The sequence below is a fragment of the Pteropus medius genome, unplaced genomic scaffold (assembly GCF_902729225.1).
Source record: "Pteropus medius unplaced genomic scaffold, Ma_sr-lr_union100, whole genome shotgun sequence".
Lineage (NCBI taxonomy): Eukaryota > Metazoa > Chordata > Mammalia > Chiroptera > Pteropodidae > Pteropus > Pteropus medius.
In genome coordinates this window covers 747,887-765,879 of record NW_024346061.1, presented here as the reverse complement: position 1 = coordinate 765,879, position 17,993 = coordinate 747,887, and the positions used below count along the sequence as shown (strand labels likewise).

The following is a 17,993-nucleotide window of genomic DNA, read 5'->3' as shown; positions in this document are numbered from 1 at the left end:
TAATTTAATTTTTTTCAATTACAGTTGACATTCAATATTACTTTATATTAGCCTCAGGTGTACAGCATAGTGATTAGACATTTATATAATTTATTAAGTAATACCCTTGATTAGTCTAGTACCTATGTGGTGCTATGCCTGGTTATTATAATATTTTGACTATATACCCTATGCTGTACTTTACATCCCTCTGACTTGCTTTAGAAGTTTCAATGCTGTTATTTGGTACACAAAGATTCAGAATAATTAGATATTCACCATATGTTCTAATCATTAATATTATAGTGCCCTTCTTTGTCTTGCTTATTGCTTTTTGCCTTTAATTCAACTTTTTATTTATATGAGTATCATGGCCCTTGTTTTTTTCTCCATTTGTTATTAATTCATTTATAAAAAAAATATTTATTGAATGCCTACTATGTGTCAGGTACTAGGTACTAGAGGAATGAGACATACAAGATCCCTGACATTGTGGAGCTTACATTTTAGTTAGAGAGTAGAAAACCAAATAAAGAAGTAAAAATAGGTATGTGATATAGTATCAGATGGTGATGTATCCTCTGAGAAAGAACAAAATAGAAAAAAAGATAAGGATAAGTCATTTCTATTTTAGATAAGATGGTCAGGAAAGGCCTCTGCTTGATAGCATTTGTCATCCTTTTACTTTCCATTTACCACTTTATTTGTTTATGTGTTTGTTTCCTTGAGGGTGGAGGGGAAATACCAGGTGGAACAGATTGCACACAAAGGATTGTGACAATCTAGATGAGCTCTAGATGGGCTAAGCCCTAAATGAGAAGAGAGTAGGGATATGTGGATATGAATTTTCGGTACATGTCAGTGATGAACTAGCTAGGATGGGGACTTGAGATGAGTGGAGTGATGGACATTTTGCTTTCCATTCTATCTGAGCTTGGGTACCATTATGTGTGTTATTATTTAAAGAAATATTCTTGGTTTTCATCATGACTATTGAATGGATATTCTGTCTGATGATTTAATTGAACTGCTGGAATTTCCTGTCACTAGGTAGTACTTAGAATGAGGCTGATTGCTCACAGGCTACAGCAGGAAACCAAATCCTTTGGCTTAACAGGCTTAACCCTTTATATTATAAGGCTAAAGAAATGTCCTCTGACTTTGATGGCTCTTTATTATACAGAAGTTTGACTTTTTATACACATTTTTATACATAGTTAAATAAACCTGGACTCTTTCCCTTGGATATTTGTATCTATTGCTTATAAGATGGGATTCTTATTTCTCCTCTCAGTGATAGTCTTTTCAATTTTCTGATAGTTTTTTCATATACACACAGACATATAAATACATATATAACATATATATTAAAATTTTATACACACACTATTTACTCTTAAATCTGGAATTTATTTTAATATATAATACATGGTACAGCTCCAAATAACACTGCTCTGCAGTTATCTCAAAAAGATTTATTAAATTATCTTTCTTTATCTCCTTGTTATGGATGGTCAGTTATATATAATGTTTTTATAGATAGTTTCATACGTTTTTGGACTTTCCATTCTGTTCCATTAATCAGTAACACACTGTTTTCATTATAATTGCTTTATAATAGGCTTAATCCCTAACTCAACCCCCATTCCTTCTTTAATATTATAACCTGCTTTATTTTGCAATCAAATAAAAAAAATTCTATAGTCAAAAAATTTCTAATGGACTTGCATTAGAAGAAGATATTTTAAATCCCAAATAGTAGATATTAGTGAATGGCTTGCCTGATGTTTTTTCTTACAAGTATAAGAACATAGACAGAAAGTATAGATGTCAAATTTATGATACATCTAGAGAAGCAATAGGGGATGGAAGTGGGGAATGAAACAAGGGTATTATTTCTTATTTCTTAAAAAGAAATCATGAAACATCGATGGCAAAGTATTAAGATGTGCTTATTTTGAGCAGTCAGTAGAAACATGAATATTTATTATAGTAATCTCTGTATGTTTGTAAATATTTGAATTTTTCATAATTAAAAACAAAACAAAAACAGATGAAGCAAGATAACCAGACTTGTAAGCCAGAGTACATAGCATATACAATCTGAGTCCTACAAACAGACTGGGGTGGTGTATGCATTCAGACTTTGGAGCTAGATTGTCCAGGTTGAAACCCTAGCTCTACCACTTACTAGCTTTATGACCATGAGCAAGTTACTTAACCTGCCCATGCCTCAATTTCCCCAGCTGTAAAATCAGGACAATAGTAATAGAACTTCCTAGGGTTATTATGAGGATTAATATGTTAAGACATGGAAAGCACTTAAAACAGTAGGCCTGGCATTTAGTACATACTCAGCTATCGATATTATTTATTATATATTATATGTTACTATTATTACATTTACTACATAGATTGCATTGTTTTGTGGCCATTTCGAATTTTACATAAATGATGTCATCCAAAATGTGGGATCATCTGCAACTTGCTTGTTCTGCACAATCCCTATCTGCTCTTTTGCAGGGAAATGGCTCATTCCAAGGCTGGCTTTTCATGGGCAACCCCCTTCCATCCTTGCCTTGAGAACCCAGCACTGGACTTGTCAAGCTACCGAGCAATCTCTTCTCTTGACCTCCTTGGAGACTTCAGGCACTCCTCAGAAAAAACAGAGGAAACTTCAGTTTGTGAAGAAGGGAGCTCCATGGCTTCCATGCCCCACCCACTGCGCAGCCGTGCTTTCTCAGAGAGCCATATTTGCTTGGAGCCCCAGAGTTTCCGGGCATGGGGGCAGCCTAGAAGGGAGCTCTTTACCAAAGTTGATGAGACTCAGCAAGATCCTCCGGGAGCCAGGAAGAAGGCCTTTCCTCCTCCTCGCCCTCCTCCTCCCAACTGGGAAAAGTACAGGCTCTTTCGTGCAGCCCAGCAGCAACAACAGCAGTGGAAGCAGCAACAACAGCAGCAAGAGGAAGAGGAGAAGGAAGAAGAGGAAGAGGAAGAGGAGGAAGGAGGAGAAGAGGAGGAATTGCCACCCCAGTATTTCAGTTCAGAAACCACTGGTCCCTGTGCTCTCAATCCTGAGGAGGCCCTGGAGCAGCCGCAACCCCTAGGCTTTGGTCACCTGGGAGTCTCAAGGCAGGGTGCACAAAGCCTCCCAGCAGAGCAAAAGTCCTTTGCTCTCCATTCCAGTGATTTCCTGCCTCCAGTAAGGGGCCACTTGGGATCTCAAGCTGAGAAGGCTCAGCCCTCTTGCTATTATGGCATCAGTGGGCTTTGGAGGACATCAGAGCAGGAGACCACTGGTCCCTCCAAGTAAGTGTTTATGAAAGACATAAGGTCCCTAAAGAGGCAGACAGCATGATTTTGAATTCCACCTCCATTATTTACCAGCTGCAAGACCTTGGACTGGTCAATTAAACTCTTCCTGGCCTCAGTTTTCTCACTTGGAAAATTGGCATAATGATACCTATCCCATGTGGTTTTGTGAATATGAAGATAATCTATGTAAAGGACATAACCCCATGCTTAGCACATAGTAAATGCTTAGTAAATTGTAAGTATTAATGTTTTTATCCCTAAAAAGCACTATCAAGATATTATATTTATTATTTCCCAGTTTCTTTTTAAGGTATACATCAGTTTCTGGCCCCTGAGCCAGAAGCATTAAACCCTTGTTGCCTATACTATGCCTTTCCCAGAAGCCTGGCTCAGGCCCTTTTCTGCTTTTTCTTCTGCTTATTCTCCAGAACAAGAGGTCAGCTCAAAACCTGACCCACCTCTGCTCTAGGACCTACCTGGGCTTCTAAACTCTTCTCACCACCCCAGCATCAAAAGTGTTCCTAGGGTTGGGTGCTTTATGCTCTGATAATTCCTTATAACACCTAAGAACATTCTTTTACTCTTCCACTGCCTGTATATAAGGAACCTGTATGTAAGAAACCCCTGTAAATCCCTGTATATAAGAAACCTGCATGAGACTTGTTGCCATTAGAAGTAGTACCTTGTTATCATGTCTTTTACTGACAGGCAAATTCATTACTTGGCTATCTGGAGCTAGTCAAGGTTTTTTAGCCTGAAGTGCCACAAGCACAGCACTTATAGGGCCTTGTTCCCAGAAATCATGACAACCTCTTATCAGATCACAAGCGGCTGCTTCTCAAGCTGTCCATCTAGCTGAGGAGCATTATTATTGTAATTAGAAAATATTTTATGGAAAGTATCTGTGATTATTATCTTTCACAACAGAGAAGGTGACTTAGCACATAACTGACACTTAATATTCAGAAGAAACAATTAATAAAAGAATAAACTTTTATTAAGCATTTGCTACGTGCCGGACACTGCTAGTCATTTTATATCCATTATTTCATTTAATCCTCTCAATAGCCCTATGTGCCATTATTATCCCCATTTGACAGATGAGGAAACTAAAGCTGAGCAAAATAAGGGACTAACCAACTCAGAATTGCACAGCAAAGATTCAAAGCCAGATCTGCCTGACTACCAAACCCATGCTTATTTTGCTATCCTAGGCAGCCTCTCTCTCTGAGAGATCTTGTCCTTATAGTAGGCCAGGACTTTACAAGGCCCTCCTGTAGGGCAATATGTACCAGTGGTAGTAGTTGCATGCCCCTGTCAGCCTCCTAATTCTTCTTCTTTTATGTGCCTCTATTCACTTAGGCATAGAGAAGGAAATTGCTATTACTATAGATCTTGTAACTTGTTCCAGAGATTTTTTTTTTTAATGACTATGGGATGTGAGGAAAAACATTTGTTTGCCCTGGCTTGTGGCTGCAAAAAATCAATTATAGATGCTTCTTTGAGTGATGGATATTTAAGGAATAATATCATTCCCAACATAGCTAATATTTTTTTTCCTGCTTACCATGTGCCAAACATTGTTCTAAGCACTTTTGCATATTGAGTGGTTCAATCTTCACAACAAACCTATGGAATAGATAACATTAGTCTCCTATGTTTGTTTTGTTTTGTTTTGTTGATGAAAAAAGTGAGGTACAGGGAGATAAAATAACTTGCAGAAGATCACAAGTAGCCAAAACCCAGGCAGTCTGGCTCACTGTGCCCATTACATCATCCTAGGATCTCTGGGATCCTCAAGAAGATCCTAGGAGAGCACAGGGTTCTAACCAGAATGAAGTGGCTTTAAGATATTGTAAGGAAGAATAGTGTTAGGGGGAAGTAGATGTGTAATATTTTTAATCTAAAATGCAAAAAAAAAAGATGTGCTAACATCAGCCCAGTTAACCCATATTATCTCTGTAACCTATATATTATTCAGTTACAAAATGAAGTGACACATTTAGAAGCAGGTTAGTGGAATTGTTGAGTGTTGGTTAAGTTCGAGTATACTTTGCTTTATGGATTCTTTGCATTTCCTCTCAGTGCTCTGTAGAAGGAATCTGATTGTTGCTTTAATGTTCATTATCAAATTCAGATTATGTTCTCAGAGATTTGTAACCCCTGCCCTATTAATGGAGATTATGAGAAAAGGAGCCCTAGAACATAGTAACTAATATTATACACTATAATATGATACAGGGCTGTGTCTGCTGGGGAACTGAGTCTCTAATTAGCATGCCCTTTTAAAATTTATTTTTATTTTTTCTGGTTCTGTTGAGATATAATTGACATACAGCCACATCCTTTTTTTTTCAATTCCATACTTTACTTTGGCACTTTGTGACTCTGAATTCTCACATATGCCCTAATATTTTTCTTATGGATAGCAATTCCCTATTCTATATGTTCATATTCCCTCCAGAGTGCTCTCTTCTCTGCTAACATATAGATATAGTCCAGTCAGAAAATTCCTTACATGGCAGGGTTTTATATGATATCAGATTGTTGTTTTGGGAGTATACCATAGTGGCTAAAAGCACAGATTCTGGAGTTAAGTTACCTACGTCTAAATCATGGGTCTGCCACTTATTGTCTGATGACCTTGGGAAAGTCATTTTACCTCTCAATGCTTCATGTTTCTTAACTGTAAAATGGTTGTCATGAGCATTAAATTTTATATTTGTATCTATACTCACACTCCCATCTTAGCGCAATTTTGAGACATAAGTACTATATGATGTTAGCTAGTAGTGTTCTTTTATCAATGTTATTAGCTTTAAAAACCTACATGTAAAATGAATACTTAGGATGATGAATATTGGCATGCCTAAGTTTCTGTTGTGTGATGAATAGGAGATAGCACACTATGAATCAGTAAATAGCTGTGGAGCATTTTAACCATTATTTTTGACCTTTATCTAAGAGCTGCAAATAGCTGCAGAAATGACGAATGAGTTTCTCCTATTTTTCCTTTCAAACAGCTAGAGGTTAGCAAAGGGGCAGTGACATAGACAGGTAGAAGATGGGGGTGGCTGGTAAGCAACAAGAATATAGTGGGTGTGGGCCTCCCCCCTTGCATAAATCATGGGGAGAATTATTTGCCCCTGTGTCCCTGAAACCTGACATGAAGCATTTCTTTTTATTTCCTTCCTCATGCCAGCCCAGAAGTCTTGATGGCAGAAGAACCCAAACCCAAGCCAGCATGGAGCCGAAGCTACTTCTTTCCTGAGGAGCAGTTCTCTTTCATGGGCTGGGGCTCTGAGAAGCAGCACCTCAGCCCCACGGGCTTCAGTGAAACCAAGACAATAGGGTCTGCTGATACACTGCCAAGCCTCTGGGTCCCACTGGTTTCATTTCCCCCCCATTTCATTCTGCAACTATGAAAGAGGCTGGGGCCACTGGGGATATGACAGAAGTGGAGAGATGATATCCCTTCTCAGGCTAAGGGCCTGCCCCACAGCAGGCAGTCTCAGAAGAACTCATGAGAGATGTGGCAGGTCATGACAAGTCCCTGGCAGGGGTGCTAACCCCAGCCTCCAACATGGTGACCACTGCTGAGGTCATGGGTGACCTCTTTACTGTGGGACATCTGCAGTGGAGGGGCTGTTTCAAGCAGGAGTGGTACCACCAGGAAAGAAGAAATTATCAGAGTGTACAGGAAAGCTATAGGGTGCCTTCGTAAGCAAGCAGACTTGATAGAGCTGGGGTGGGGCAGGGCTACAGAATGGATAGGAGGGAACCAACAAGTTTGGAGGACAAGTAGCTAAAGTCTCAGATCCATTCCTACCACCCTGCCCCTCCCTTGGGATCCATATACTGGGGCCATAAACCAAGGGGAATCATTGATGATAAGAAGCCCAGAACTTTAGGGGCCTGTCAGGTTTTTTTTCCAGATTTTAGTGGTGTGTCCATGACCAAACTAAATTATCTCTAAAGAAGTCCTGTAGCTGCAGAAGTCAGGGACAAAGAAATAGCCTTCTAAGTACTTATAATTGGCCTTGATTTGGCTTCTAGATAGCGTTCATGTGGCCTGTTTACATTTGAACAAGTATTTCTTGGCCCGTTATTTCCTTATTTTACAGCTCTTTGGTGATGCAGGGTCCCATTTTACAAACGGAGAGACTAAGGAGCAGAAAGATCAGCAGCCTCTTAGCAGAGGAGCTCAAATGGTCATTCTTTGTTCCCACAGACAAGAATTTCAGCACTTCTCACCTCCTCCAGGGGGCCCAGTGATCCCTACCTCTTACTCAGCTTATTACAATATTTCTGTGGCCAAGGCAGAGCTGTTGAACAAGTTGAAAAACCAACCAGAAATGGCAGAAATTGGCCTAGAAGAAGAGGAAGTTGACCATGAACTAGCTCAAAAAAAGGTGAAATTTTTTTATATGCCTTAGAAATTTTCAGCATTTAATTCGAGTGTGTCTGGAGGTCAACCTGCCCTATATGCTCTTCAGAACATCTTGGTACATTCTTATATTTTCAATATGGAAATAAAATCATCTCTCTGGGTTTCTCACAAATGCAACTCTAGTCTCTTTTTGATCTGGCTAATAATAGTAATAATAGTAGTAGTAATCATAATCATAAGTGCAATGTCTGTCTAAACCTTAAAACTTTACAAGGTAGACATTACTGTCCCCTTTTTACCAATTGATAGGACTAAGTTGCCCAGGGTTACAGACTGAGTGGTAGATCTCAAGACTTGAAGTCAAGACTGTCTGACTTTCTATTGGGCTATCTTTCTGAAATAAGCCAGCCTCGTTAACTAACTCAACTCCCAGGGCACATCAGAGATTTTGCCAGTGAGCTCTAACCAATGGCAGTCATTGATTGTATTCTCCATGTAACTTTCTGGGAGACAGAACAGACTAAGAAAGAAAAGGAGAACTTATAGACGGGTAAACTTTAGTATTTATTTGCAAAGATAGTCAATAATCTCTTTAAAACACTAAATAAATAAATGGAGATGTTGTTATTGTTCCAAATCCTCCCCTTTCTTCCTCTAAGTACCACTAGCCTGGTTTTCTAATCAAATTTCTGGAATCACTTTGCCCTCCCTGCATTACACATTTTATTTCATAAACAACTGGGTTTTCATGGCAACCTCGAAGGCCCAATTTACCACTTCATAGACATCTAAGCTCAATGTAAATTGCTCATCTGCCCATATTTCTCATTCAGGACATGACCTGTAGGAAAGCTCAAGGCCATTTACAAGAGACTTCCCGCCGCTTTCCATTCTGAAACAAAATGTCAGGGAAATAATTGAAAGCATGGTGGTATCAAACTTTTATTGATCCAGATATCTGCTTCCTTGAATACTATGTTCCCTGAGCATGGCAGGGCTGCTCCTGCCTTACTCAGGACCTTTTTATTAGGAGAAAACCTAATAAAATCTGACCAAAAAAAAAAGAGAGAAATGATCAGAAATGGCAAAGCACAGAACAGTAGATAGTGATTTGAAGTGGTTGAGGGTGGGCTGGGGCAGTTTTTCTCTCTGAGGAAGATAGGTGAGGAATGTCACCAATTTATAATACCTTAGAAAAGCAGCTCAGCTCTAGCTGAGTCTTCAATGACTCCGTAGCTCTATCCACTACACTTTCCCCAGGGTCGAAGTTCAGGTTACAAAGCCCAAGTGTCAAGAAACGAAGGGCTCTCTCCACATTCATCCACTTTAGATCTGTGGAACCTAACAGCTGGGGTGGGTAGGTGTTTTTCCAAGTTGATCATTTGTCCGCTAGTCTCCCTTGTTCCTGGCATTGATTTTTGTTTGGAAGAGCAGAGGATGGAGATATAACTGGGAGCCTCTTCGCATCTAATTGTGTTGCCTCATTCATATCATTGATCTTTTATTTCCAATGGGTTTTGTAATTTTCCTTAAATGTAAACCTATTACACTTCAGACTAAGATCATGGTGATCTGAATTTTGACCATTTCTGAAATATGACAACAAAGCCTGGACCCAAAGCAGGCTTTCTTGGTCTTGGTTGCCTTGGACATCTCTAAATAAAGTAGTAGAAAGGAACGCACTCTAGAAAACTACAAGACTATGGCCCTAGATTGCCTGGACTGGAATTATAATAAAACAAATACCAAAGCATACTTCCTATATGCAAGATAGTATTCTAAGCATGTAATATGTATTAACTCATTTAATTCTCATAACAACACTATGAGATAGGTACTATTGTTATCCTGTTTTTTAGATGGAGAAATTGAGGCACAGAAAGGTTGAATTATTTGTTCAAGGTTACTCTACTACTCTGTGGCAGAGCTGGGGTTCAAACCTAGTTAGTGATGGTAGTGGTAATGGTGATAGTAGTAGTAGTACTAATTAATATTAATACCTAGGTAATAATAATAATAATAATAACAATAATAATCATAATAACAGCAGCAGTAAACATATACTGAGTGCTTAATATGCCAGGCACAATACTAAATATTTTACCTCTGTGATTTCACTTAACACCACAAGAATGGGTGGTGGGAAGAGAGGAGGTACTTCTGTAATTTACAGATGAGGAAACAGAAGTTTCAGTGGGGCTGGGTATCTCACCCAAAGTAACATAGTTTCGAGGAGATAGAATTGGAATCCAGGCATCTCCAACTCCAAAACTTCATTCCTACCACAAGACCTTGCTATGAGTACAATCCCAGAACTGGTTACACCTATAGGGGGACAAACCAGAAGATACAGGCAGTGCTTCCCTTGAGGAGCTTAAAATCAATAGTAGGAGAGGGATCAGGAGCACACACATGAAAGTGAACAACTTCAAATTGTACTATGTGCTTCTAATTCTGAAAGACTAGAGAGTTCAGAAAAGAAAAGAGATCATGGAGGGAAGACTTATGGTGGCAGGAGCTTTCCGCAGAGAGGGCAGGGGGCAAAGCTGGGCTCTGAAGAAAGAATGGGAATAGCCAAAGTGAAAGAAGAGATAAAGAGCAGATAGAACTGCATATGCAAATCAGGGACACAAGAATGAGTGTTGTGAACTCAGAGGAGAGTGAAGAGCTAATCCTGAAATGTTCCCAGTGAGATTAGAATGATAGAATGGGGCCAGAATGAATAAAAATAGCAGCCAGCTTTTACTGAGCAATTAGTCTGTGCTAAACTCTTTGCACTCATTATCTCATTGAAGCCTTATTACAATTCAGTGAAGGAGATACTGTAATCACCCCCATTCTGCAGATAAAGAAAGCAAAACTCTGTAAAGAAATTCACCTAAGGTCATACAGCTAGTAAGTGGCAGAACTAGAAGTCAAACCTAGTCATTGCAACTCCAGAACTCACACTAGTATCCAAAAGGCCTCAAAAGCAAAGCTGAGAGGGTGAAGATCTAGCACAGTGCCATGAACATCAAAAGTACTTAAATAGATACAAGGAGAATGAATGAAGCAATAGGCAAATACTTGATGACAATGCTTTTCCAATCTACATTCTCACAAGCTTTCCACTTCCTGTTTATTAAATAGTCTCAGCGACTATTTAATAAACAGGAAGTTTATTTGGCATTAAGTTACATTTGGCATTAGCCCATGGGTACTACTTATCTAATGCTAAGAAGTTTAATGATGACAGAGATTCCTCCTAGATACTAAGAGATGGAAGAGAAGGTACCTGTCCAGAAAACTGGAATTGCTCGAGACTTGTTCAGGTTTCATCTGTTTCCAGTGACTAGGGTAGAACATACCATCTGTTACTTGGATTCCAAAACAGAGGTTACAAGCACAGATCAGTTTCTGTAGGTCTCCATCCTCATTCTTTGTATTTTCCTGTTTGTTTCTCCTAGATACAGCTTATTGAAAGCATTGGCAGAAAACTTTCTGTCTTGCAAGAGGCCCAGCGAGGATTGCTGGAGGACATCAGTGCCAATTCTGCCCTTGGGGAAGAGGTGGAGGCCAACCTAAAAGCTGTCTGCAAATCCAATGAGTTTGAAAAATACCATTTGTTTATCGGGGACCTTGACAAAGTGGTCAACCTGTTGTTGTCACTCTCTGGACGACTGGCCCGTGTAGAGAATGCTCTCAACAGCATGGATTCAGAGGCCAACCAAGAGAAGGTAGAGTTGATGTCTCTGGGTGTGGAAGGAGGGGAATGCCATCTGTTTCTTCTCAGGGCTCCCTCTTTCAAGTTTGGCTAGTCTGGGAAGCAGTAGAACATAGTGTTAAGAGTGTAAGCACTGGCTTTTTAGTGCCTTGAAATTCTGGCTGTACTACTAATTAACTGTGTGGACTGTGGGCAACTTGCTTAACCTCATTCTGTCTCAATCTCTTTAAAAATGGGGTGAACACACTGCCAACCTCATGAGGTTTTTGAGAATTAAATTAGATAATCCATGTTAATGACCTAAAACAGGGCCTGTAACAGGGTAAACAGTGAAATCAGTGCTAGCTGCCAGTGGTAGTAGAAATAGTAGTAGTAGCAGCAGCAGCAGTAATTTTACTCCTCCTTCTCCCTTTCCTACCCTCTCCCTCTCCCTCTCTTATTCCCTCCTCCTCCCCTCCCCCTCTCTTTCTCAGAGTTGAAGGGGAGGTCTCACCAAGTAGTTGAGATTAGGTGGCTGTCAGTTCCACTAGTTGCATTAATCTGTGTAGATTCCTGAACCAAAACTGCATTACCTAGCCCTATGCAAATGGTTTTGGATACAAATCCGAATCCACAATAAGAGGTACATATGCATGCACATACACATATAGCTACATATACACACATACAAACACCCTCACAGAGACATACACCATTTTGAAAGCATTGTCACAGTGATAGTTCACCAGATGGAAGGGGCCAGAGCTGGCTTTGTCAGATCATTTCCCTACCCCAACCCCAGTGATGGTCCATGGATTAAAGACAACTTAGAGATGGAAAGAGGTGATTGCATATCCCCCTTTTCAGAATCACTGTCATATATATCCTCCTCCTGCTATAGTAAAGAAAGGCTTTTGCATGAAGGTGGACTCCATGCCAGGAAATCTAGGATTGATCGGTTAGCAGAGTGGATAGTTGCTTTGTGGCAGCACCCCTGATGGAGTACTGGATTAGGCGGATGACTGGTAATTGAAATGGCCCTTAATTGGTCTTCTGCCTCTCCAGTTGTTGCTGATAGAAAAGAAGCAGCATCTGACAGGGCAGTTGGCAGATGCCAAGGAGCTGAAGGAGCATGTGGACCGGCGGGAGAAGTTGGTGTTTGGTATGATCTCCCGCTACCTGCCTCAGGACCAGCTCCAAGATTATCAGCACTTTGTGAAGATGAAATCTGCTCTCATCATTGAACAGCGAGAGTTGGAAGAGAAGATCAAGCTCGGAGAAGAGCAGCTCAAATGTCTCAGGGAGAGCCTACTCCTGGGGCCCAGCAATTTCTAATTCTAGCAGCAGACTGCCCATGCCATCCCTGCTCAGCCACAATGGGAGGTGCTTTCAATCTTTGTTGGCAGTTTGTTAGCAAGTAAATAGCAGTTAGTTAGCAGTTCGTTCCATATTCTCTACCCTGGATGTCTCTCACTGCCCGTTATATAGCACTACTCCCAACCAACTAGGAGAATCCAGGGAGGCCCCGAGCTTCTACCCTAGGGAGTAGAAGCAAGAAGGAGAAGCTGTAGCAGGGCATGATCATACAACCACACTCTCCTTTCCACAGTTTGTACAGCAAGCACTCACCATACACAGAACCAACAGAGCAGTTCCTTCATTCTTCTTTGTACTAAAACACCAAAGACATCATACACTCGCCATCCACCCACACCATAATCAGCCTCTCAAGGCTCAGAGAGAAGCTGCCCATGGAGTTTCACTCTTCCCAGAGGCTTATTGCCTAGCTATTTCCCAGAGAGATCTGGTTGTCTTGAGGGTATTTGCCTATTGAATTTCGGAACCTCACTCAAGTTTTGTAGTGGGAAGCAGAGAAGGAGGAATTATACTTAACAGAATGTGAGCAAAAGTTGGGGATCCCCGGATGCCCCACTGGAAGGAGCTAGGTTTAAGCAAATTGGCTGCATCCTAATCTTCCCCAGCATCTACATGAGAGGGAAGAGGCCCACTCTCAGCCCTGACTAGTATGGCCCTCCTCCTGTCCTAAGACTGTGGGCCTACCACTTCCTGTTTAATCTTGCCTTTTCATTGCCAGAGGTTACAGGTGCCTACTCTAAGGGCTTCACGCTATGGGCCATGAATAGCTCTACTAAAGCTGACTTCCACATACATGTTCCATTATTGGGGGGAAGGGATTCTTATTGTTATATTTTAAATGGCCTTTTGATTTTATTTATTTTCATGTTTTATTGGGGTTTTTTTTCTTCTTTTTTAACTAATAAGGCAAGAAGAGGGGAGCTGGAGAGGAAAAATCCCAGAAGGAAAGCATTTTCTGCAGATTAGCTTTAATTTACCATGCTTAAGCAAGCAGGTTCCAAGGCCTTGAATTCTTCCCACCATAGCTAACAAGTGTCTTAGAAAGAATTTCTCACCTTGAAGTGTGGCCTGGCTCTATATTTTTCTTAAAGTCTAGATGACCATGAGATTAGCGTTCCCCAACACGGTTCAATTTTTTCTTACTTATTTTTCTTGAAACCTAAGAAATCTGAAACTGACAAAGGTTCACCTATTTCTCTAGTCCCCAAGGTAAGGAAAGGGGAGAGGTGAGCTCAGGAGGATCTCATCTATCTAATTGCTTTCTCAGCCTGTAGCCTGGCTCAGGGAACTGAAATTCACAGGGCCAGGGCTGGCCCCCAAAGCAAATTATAATTCAGCCAGAATCCGAGGCACACAAACAACTAATGCTGCTGCTGTTGCCAAGGCCCTGACACTGGTAGCCAGTTTCTATCCTGGAAAAGCCCTCAGGTGGGCGAATGCAGGAAGGGAGTTGTGGCCTTGTTATTCACCTCAATTACCTATTCCTTGCTAACTGGGGCCCATGCTCGGTACTGAACAGCCCTACCCAGCAAGCCCTGGTATCTGTTCTAGTTACAGCTGTATTCTTCATGGTCCATAGAGGTTAACTGTAGCAACAGGGGTGCCTCATTCAACCAAAGAATTTGCCAAGGAACTTTGCTGCTGCTACAAATACTTGGTCCTAACTTCCATTTCCTCTTCATTGTATTTGGAAACAATGAAATAATCTTAGCCAGCAGGGTGTCCTGAGGGGGGCCCTTGGTATGCTCTTAGTATACTGCTGCTGTCAGAACCACTGTAAAAATGTCAACCTGCCATTTCCCCTCAAGGAGAGGATTCTACTTTATTCAGGAAGGCTGATGGCTTATAAAGGTCTAGGCTTACAGAAAACAAGATTGAGGAAGGTTAAGGAATGCTTTGAATGTAGGCTGTGTTTGCCATCATTTTTAAAAAAAAACAGGCTCTAAGACAAACAATAAGCAAGTTCAGATGTCCTGTATTGAGGGGATGAGGCCAATGTAGTCCAACATTCTAAGATTTTTTTCTGGCTAAAACAACGTTTTGGAAAATAGATGCCCAGGAAAAAAGAGTGGTCCCTCACAGGCACCATGGTCATAGTCCGAGTTTTTCTAGTCAGTGGTAGATTGGTTGTACCTTAAGTTTATCACACTAAAAATACTATTGACTGCTATTTTTGTCCTTCATCTCACCTCAAATTATTCTAGAGCTGAAATCAGAACACAAGATGCTCATTTTTATACAGAGGGACAGTTTTCAAAGAACTTAATAAAATAGCCCCAAAATTATATTGAGCAGTGAAGCTTGGCAGACAAAGGTGAACTACTAAACAGGTACTGATGCCCAGCACTGCTGACATGGCAATCCCATTGTGAGTGACAGTACTGAAAAGCTGTCAGTATTACTTGAGGTGCAGTGTCTCTCCCCTGTTCTCATTTCCTGGGCTCTGCCCTCCGTGAAAGCCTGCCTGGGGGTAGCAGTTTGGAAGGCAGGCAGGCCAAGGGATTTCTACAAAGACAAGTATTGGTTTCAACTTCTGCCTTCTTCCTTCAAATACTCATATAGGCCCCAGTGGGTAATAGGTAAGCACAGTGGTTGATATATAGAAAGGAATCAGTGTAAGAATTACTATCACATATCCTTCCTAACTCCCTGCTCCCAGGACCCTGTGTAATTGAGTCTCCTTGAGTCCTATCACCTTCAGACTCAGCCAGAGTATAGCAGTAAATGCACAAGGGGAACCTAGAGAAAGAGACAGAGACACTGAAAATAAAGCCCTAGCATGGGAGACACTGGAAGCAAAAGAGTAGAGAGGGTGAAAGATAAAAAGTCTCTTTCAAGGCCAGGTTCAGTTTCTGTTTTCCATTTAACCTCATGTGCTAAAAAGCTGTCCAGAGGCACTAGATCTGCAGCCATAACCCCAGCCTCTCAGAAGGTGCTACTCTGCCAGTAGCAGGTTTCAGATGAAGGAAACTGCGTACATTTTGGCCACTTCTTCCCATCTGGAGCTTGGTGATTCCCTCTGTCTTTGCCAAAGGAGTTATCTATGCCAATAATATTTCCATAACAGCATATTATATTCTTTGAAACTTAGTAGATCTTTAGAGGGGGATGGGGCAGGGGGCAGTTTCTATAGATAAAGAACCAGTGTTGTACAACTGTTGGGGATCATCTATCCCATGTGAAGCTATTATTTTTCTGAATCTTATTGTTTTTTCATTTGTGTCCTCCACCGCTCCCTTCTTGGCTGACATTCGATATGCCCGCCTGATTGTCATCAAGGGTCATATTTCAATAAAAGGTGCTAAGGACAAAAAATATTATCTCATGTGTTTTGACTGAGTTGATGGAAATCCCCTAATATTCTGCTGAAAATTATTGGAAGGTAATTCGCTCACCTAGCCATAGTTCTTCACAGGTAACCATGTGGCTAGAACCTTACCCATATCCTTAAACCCTTAACCTGGCCCCTGAGAGATAGCACAGATACTATACCATTTATTATCCCCAGTAAAATAACTTAGAATTCAGGAATAGTCAACAATAGTTGTAATCCCAAATGTAGACCTCAGCAGTATACAGTCCAGCTCTGGATTCTATCCTGATCAGAGGTGAGCCACTTTCTAGACTTCCTCCAATCATGAGTTTTATCTACTATTATTATCTTCTACTTGACATTCCAGTCTCACACCTTCACTCTTAGCAACCTAGAAAGCAAGGTCCTTGCTGATCAGCTCTCCAAAATAACCTCGAGGTTTAGACCCAAATGCATTCCAGGTAGCATCTCTGACCCTGAAAAGCTTACTTATTTTCTGATCCACACATTGTTCATGTCCCATCTGATCTGCTCCTATTCCAGATATCCAGTGGTAGAGTAGAAAGAGCCCAGCTTTGGTATTAGAATGAACTGTGTTCAAATTCTGGTTCTGCCAGTTAATTTATGAACTTGGTTATTTGCTCAACTTCTGAGTTCATTTTCTTATCTGTGCATTGAGAACAATAATATATATCTTGCAGGGTTATTGTGGCTTAAAAATAATGTATGAGAGCCACCAGCTATCTACTGAGAAGTTCTTATAAAGACAGAATCCCGGGCTCCATCCACCCCAAACCCACTAAAGAAAAGTCTGCGTTTTTCTTAGATTCCCAGGAGATTCATATGCATGTTAAATGTTGAGAAGCACTAATCTATTACAAATATGCTCAGTACATGGTAACTAAGTATTATTCTAGTCCTGATTTACTCCATTCTTTCTGAATCCCAGATATAATCTTGTTTTTCTCATACTACCACCTAGATGAATTCGGCAAGGTTGCAGTATACAAGGTTGATATATCACTTGTATTTCTATATACTAGCAATGAACAATCTAAAAACAAAATTAAGAAAATAATTTCATTTATAATAGCATCAAAATAATGAAATACTTAAGAATATATTGAACAAGTGAAGTGCAAGTACACTGAAAACTACAAAACTATTGAAATAAATTTTTTTAAATCTAAATAAATGTAAAGACACCCCATGTTTATGGATTGGAAGACTTAATACTGTTTAGATGACAATATTCCCCTAACTGATCTACAGATTTAATGCAATCCTTATGAGAATCCTAGCTGGCTTCTTCACATAAATTGAAAAGTCAAACCTAAAATTTATATGAAATTGCAAGGGACCCAGAAGAGTTAAAACAATCTTTAAAAGCAACAAACTTGGAAGACTCACACTTCCTGAGTTCAGAACTTATTACAAAACTATAGTAATCAAGACAGTGTGATGCATGCACAAGAATAGACATATTAATAAATGTAATGGAATTGAGAGTACAAAAATAAACCCTCACATTTATGGTCAATTTTAAATAAGGATGCCAAGACAAAATGGAGAAAGAATAGGTTTTCAAGAAATTATGTGGAGACAACTGAGTATCTACATGGAAAAGAATAAAGTTGGACTCATTCCTTACATCACACACAAAAATTAACTTGAAATGGAGTGTAAACTAAAATGTAAAAGTTAAAATCACAAAACTCTTAGAAGAAAACATAGTAGTAAATATTCCTGACAATGGGGTAGTCAGTGATTACTTAGAACTCCCAAAACACAAGTGACAAAAGAAAATACAAGTTGGTGTATATCGAAATTAAAAACTTTTCTGCTGCAAACAATACCATTGAGAAAGTGAAACAACAATCCAGATAATTGGAAAAAAAATTTACATATCATATATCTAATATTAGACTTTTATTCAA

At 40.0% G+C, this 17,993-nt stretch overlaps 1 protein-coding gene across 2 annotated transcripts in view; it reads left to right on the top strand.

Annotated features, from left to right (window-relative positions):
- Positions 1 to 16,643, top strand: part of SHROOM4 (shroom family member 4) — a 226,763-nt gene extending 210,120 nt beyond the window's left edge. For both annotated transcript variants that reach the window (XM_039874874.1, XM_039874875.1), the window contains 5 exons: positions 2,503 to 3,288; positions 6,497 to 6,646; positions 7,526 to 7,706; positions 11,131 to 11,400; positions 12,432 to 16,643. In XM_039874874.1, coding sequence (XP_039730808.1) covers positions 2,503 to 3,288; positions 6,497 to 6,646; positions 7,526 to 7,706; positions 11,131 to 11,400; positions 12,432 to 12,701 — 1,657 coding nt within the window. In that variant the 3' untranslated portion in view covers positions 12,702 to 16,643. The remainder of the gene's footprint in view (positions 1 to 2,502; positions 3,289 to 6,496; positions 6,647 to 7,525; positions 7,707 to 11,130; positions 11,401 to 12,431) is intronic.
- The last annotated feature ends 1,350 nt before the right edge of the window (positions 16,644 to 17,993 follow it).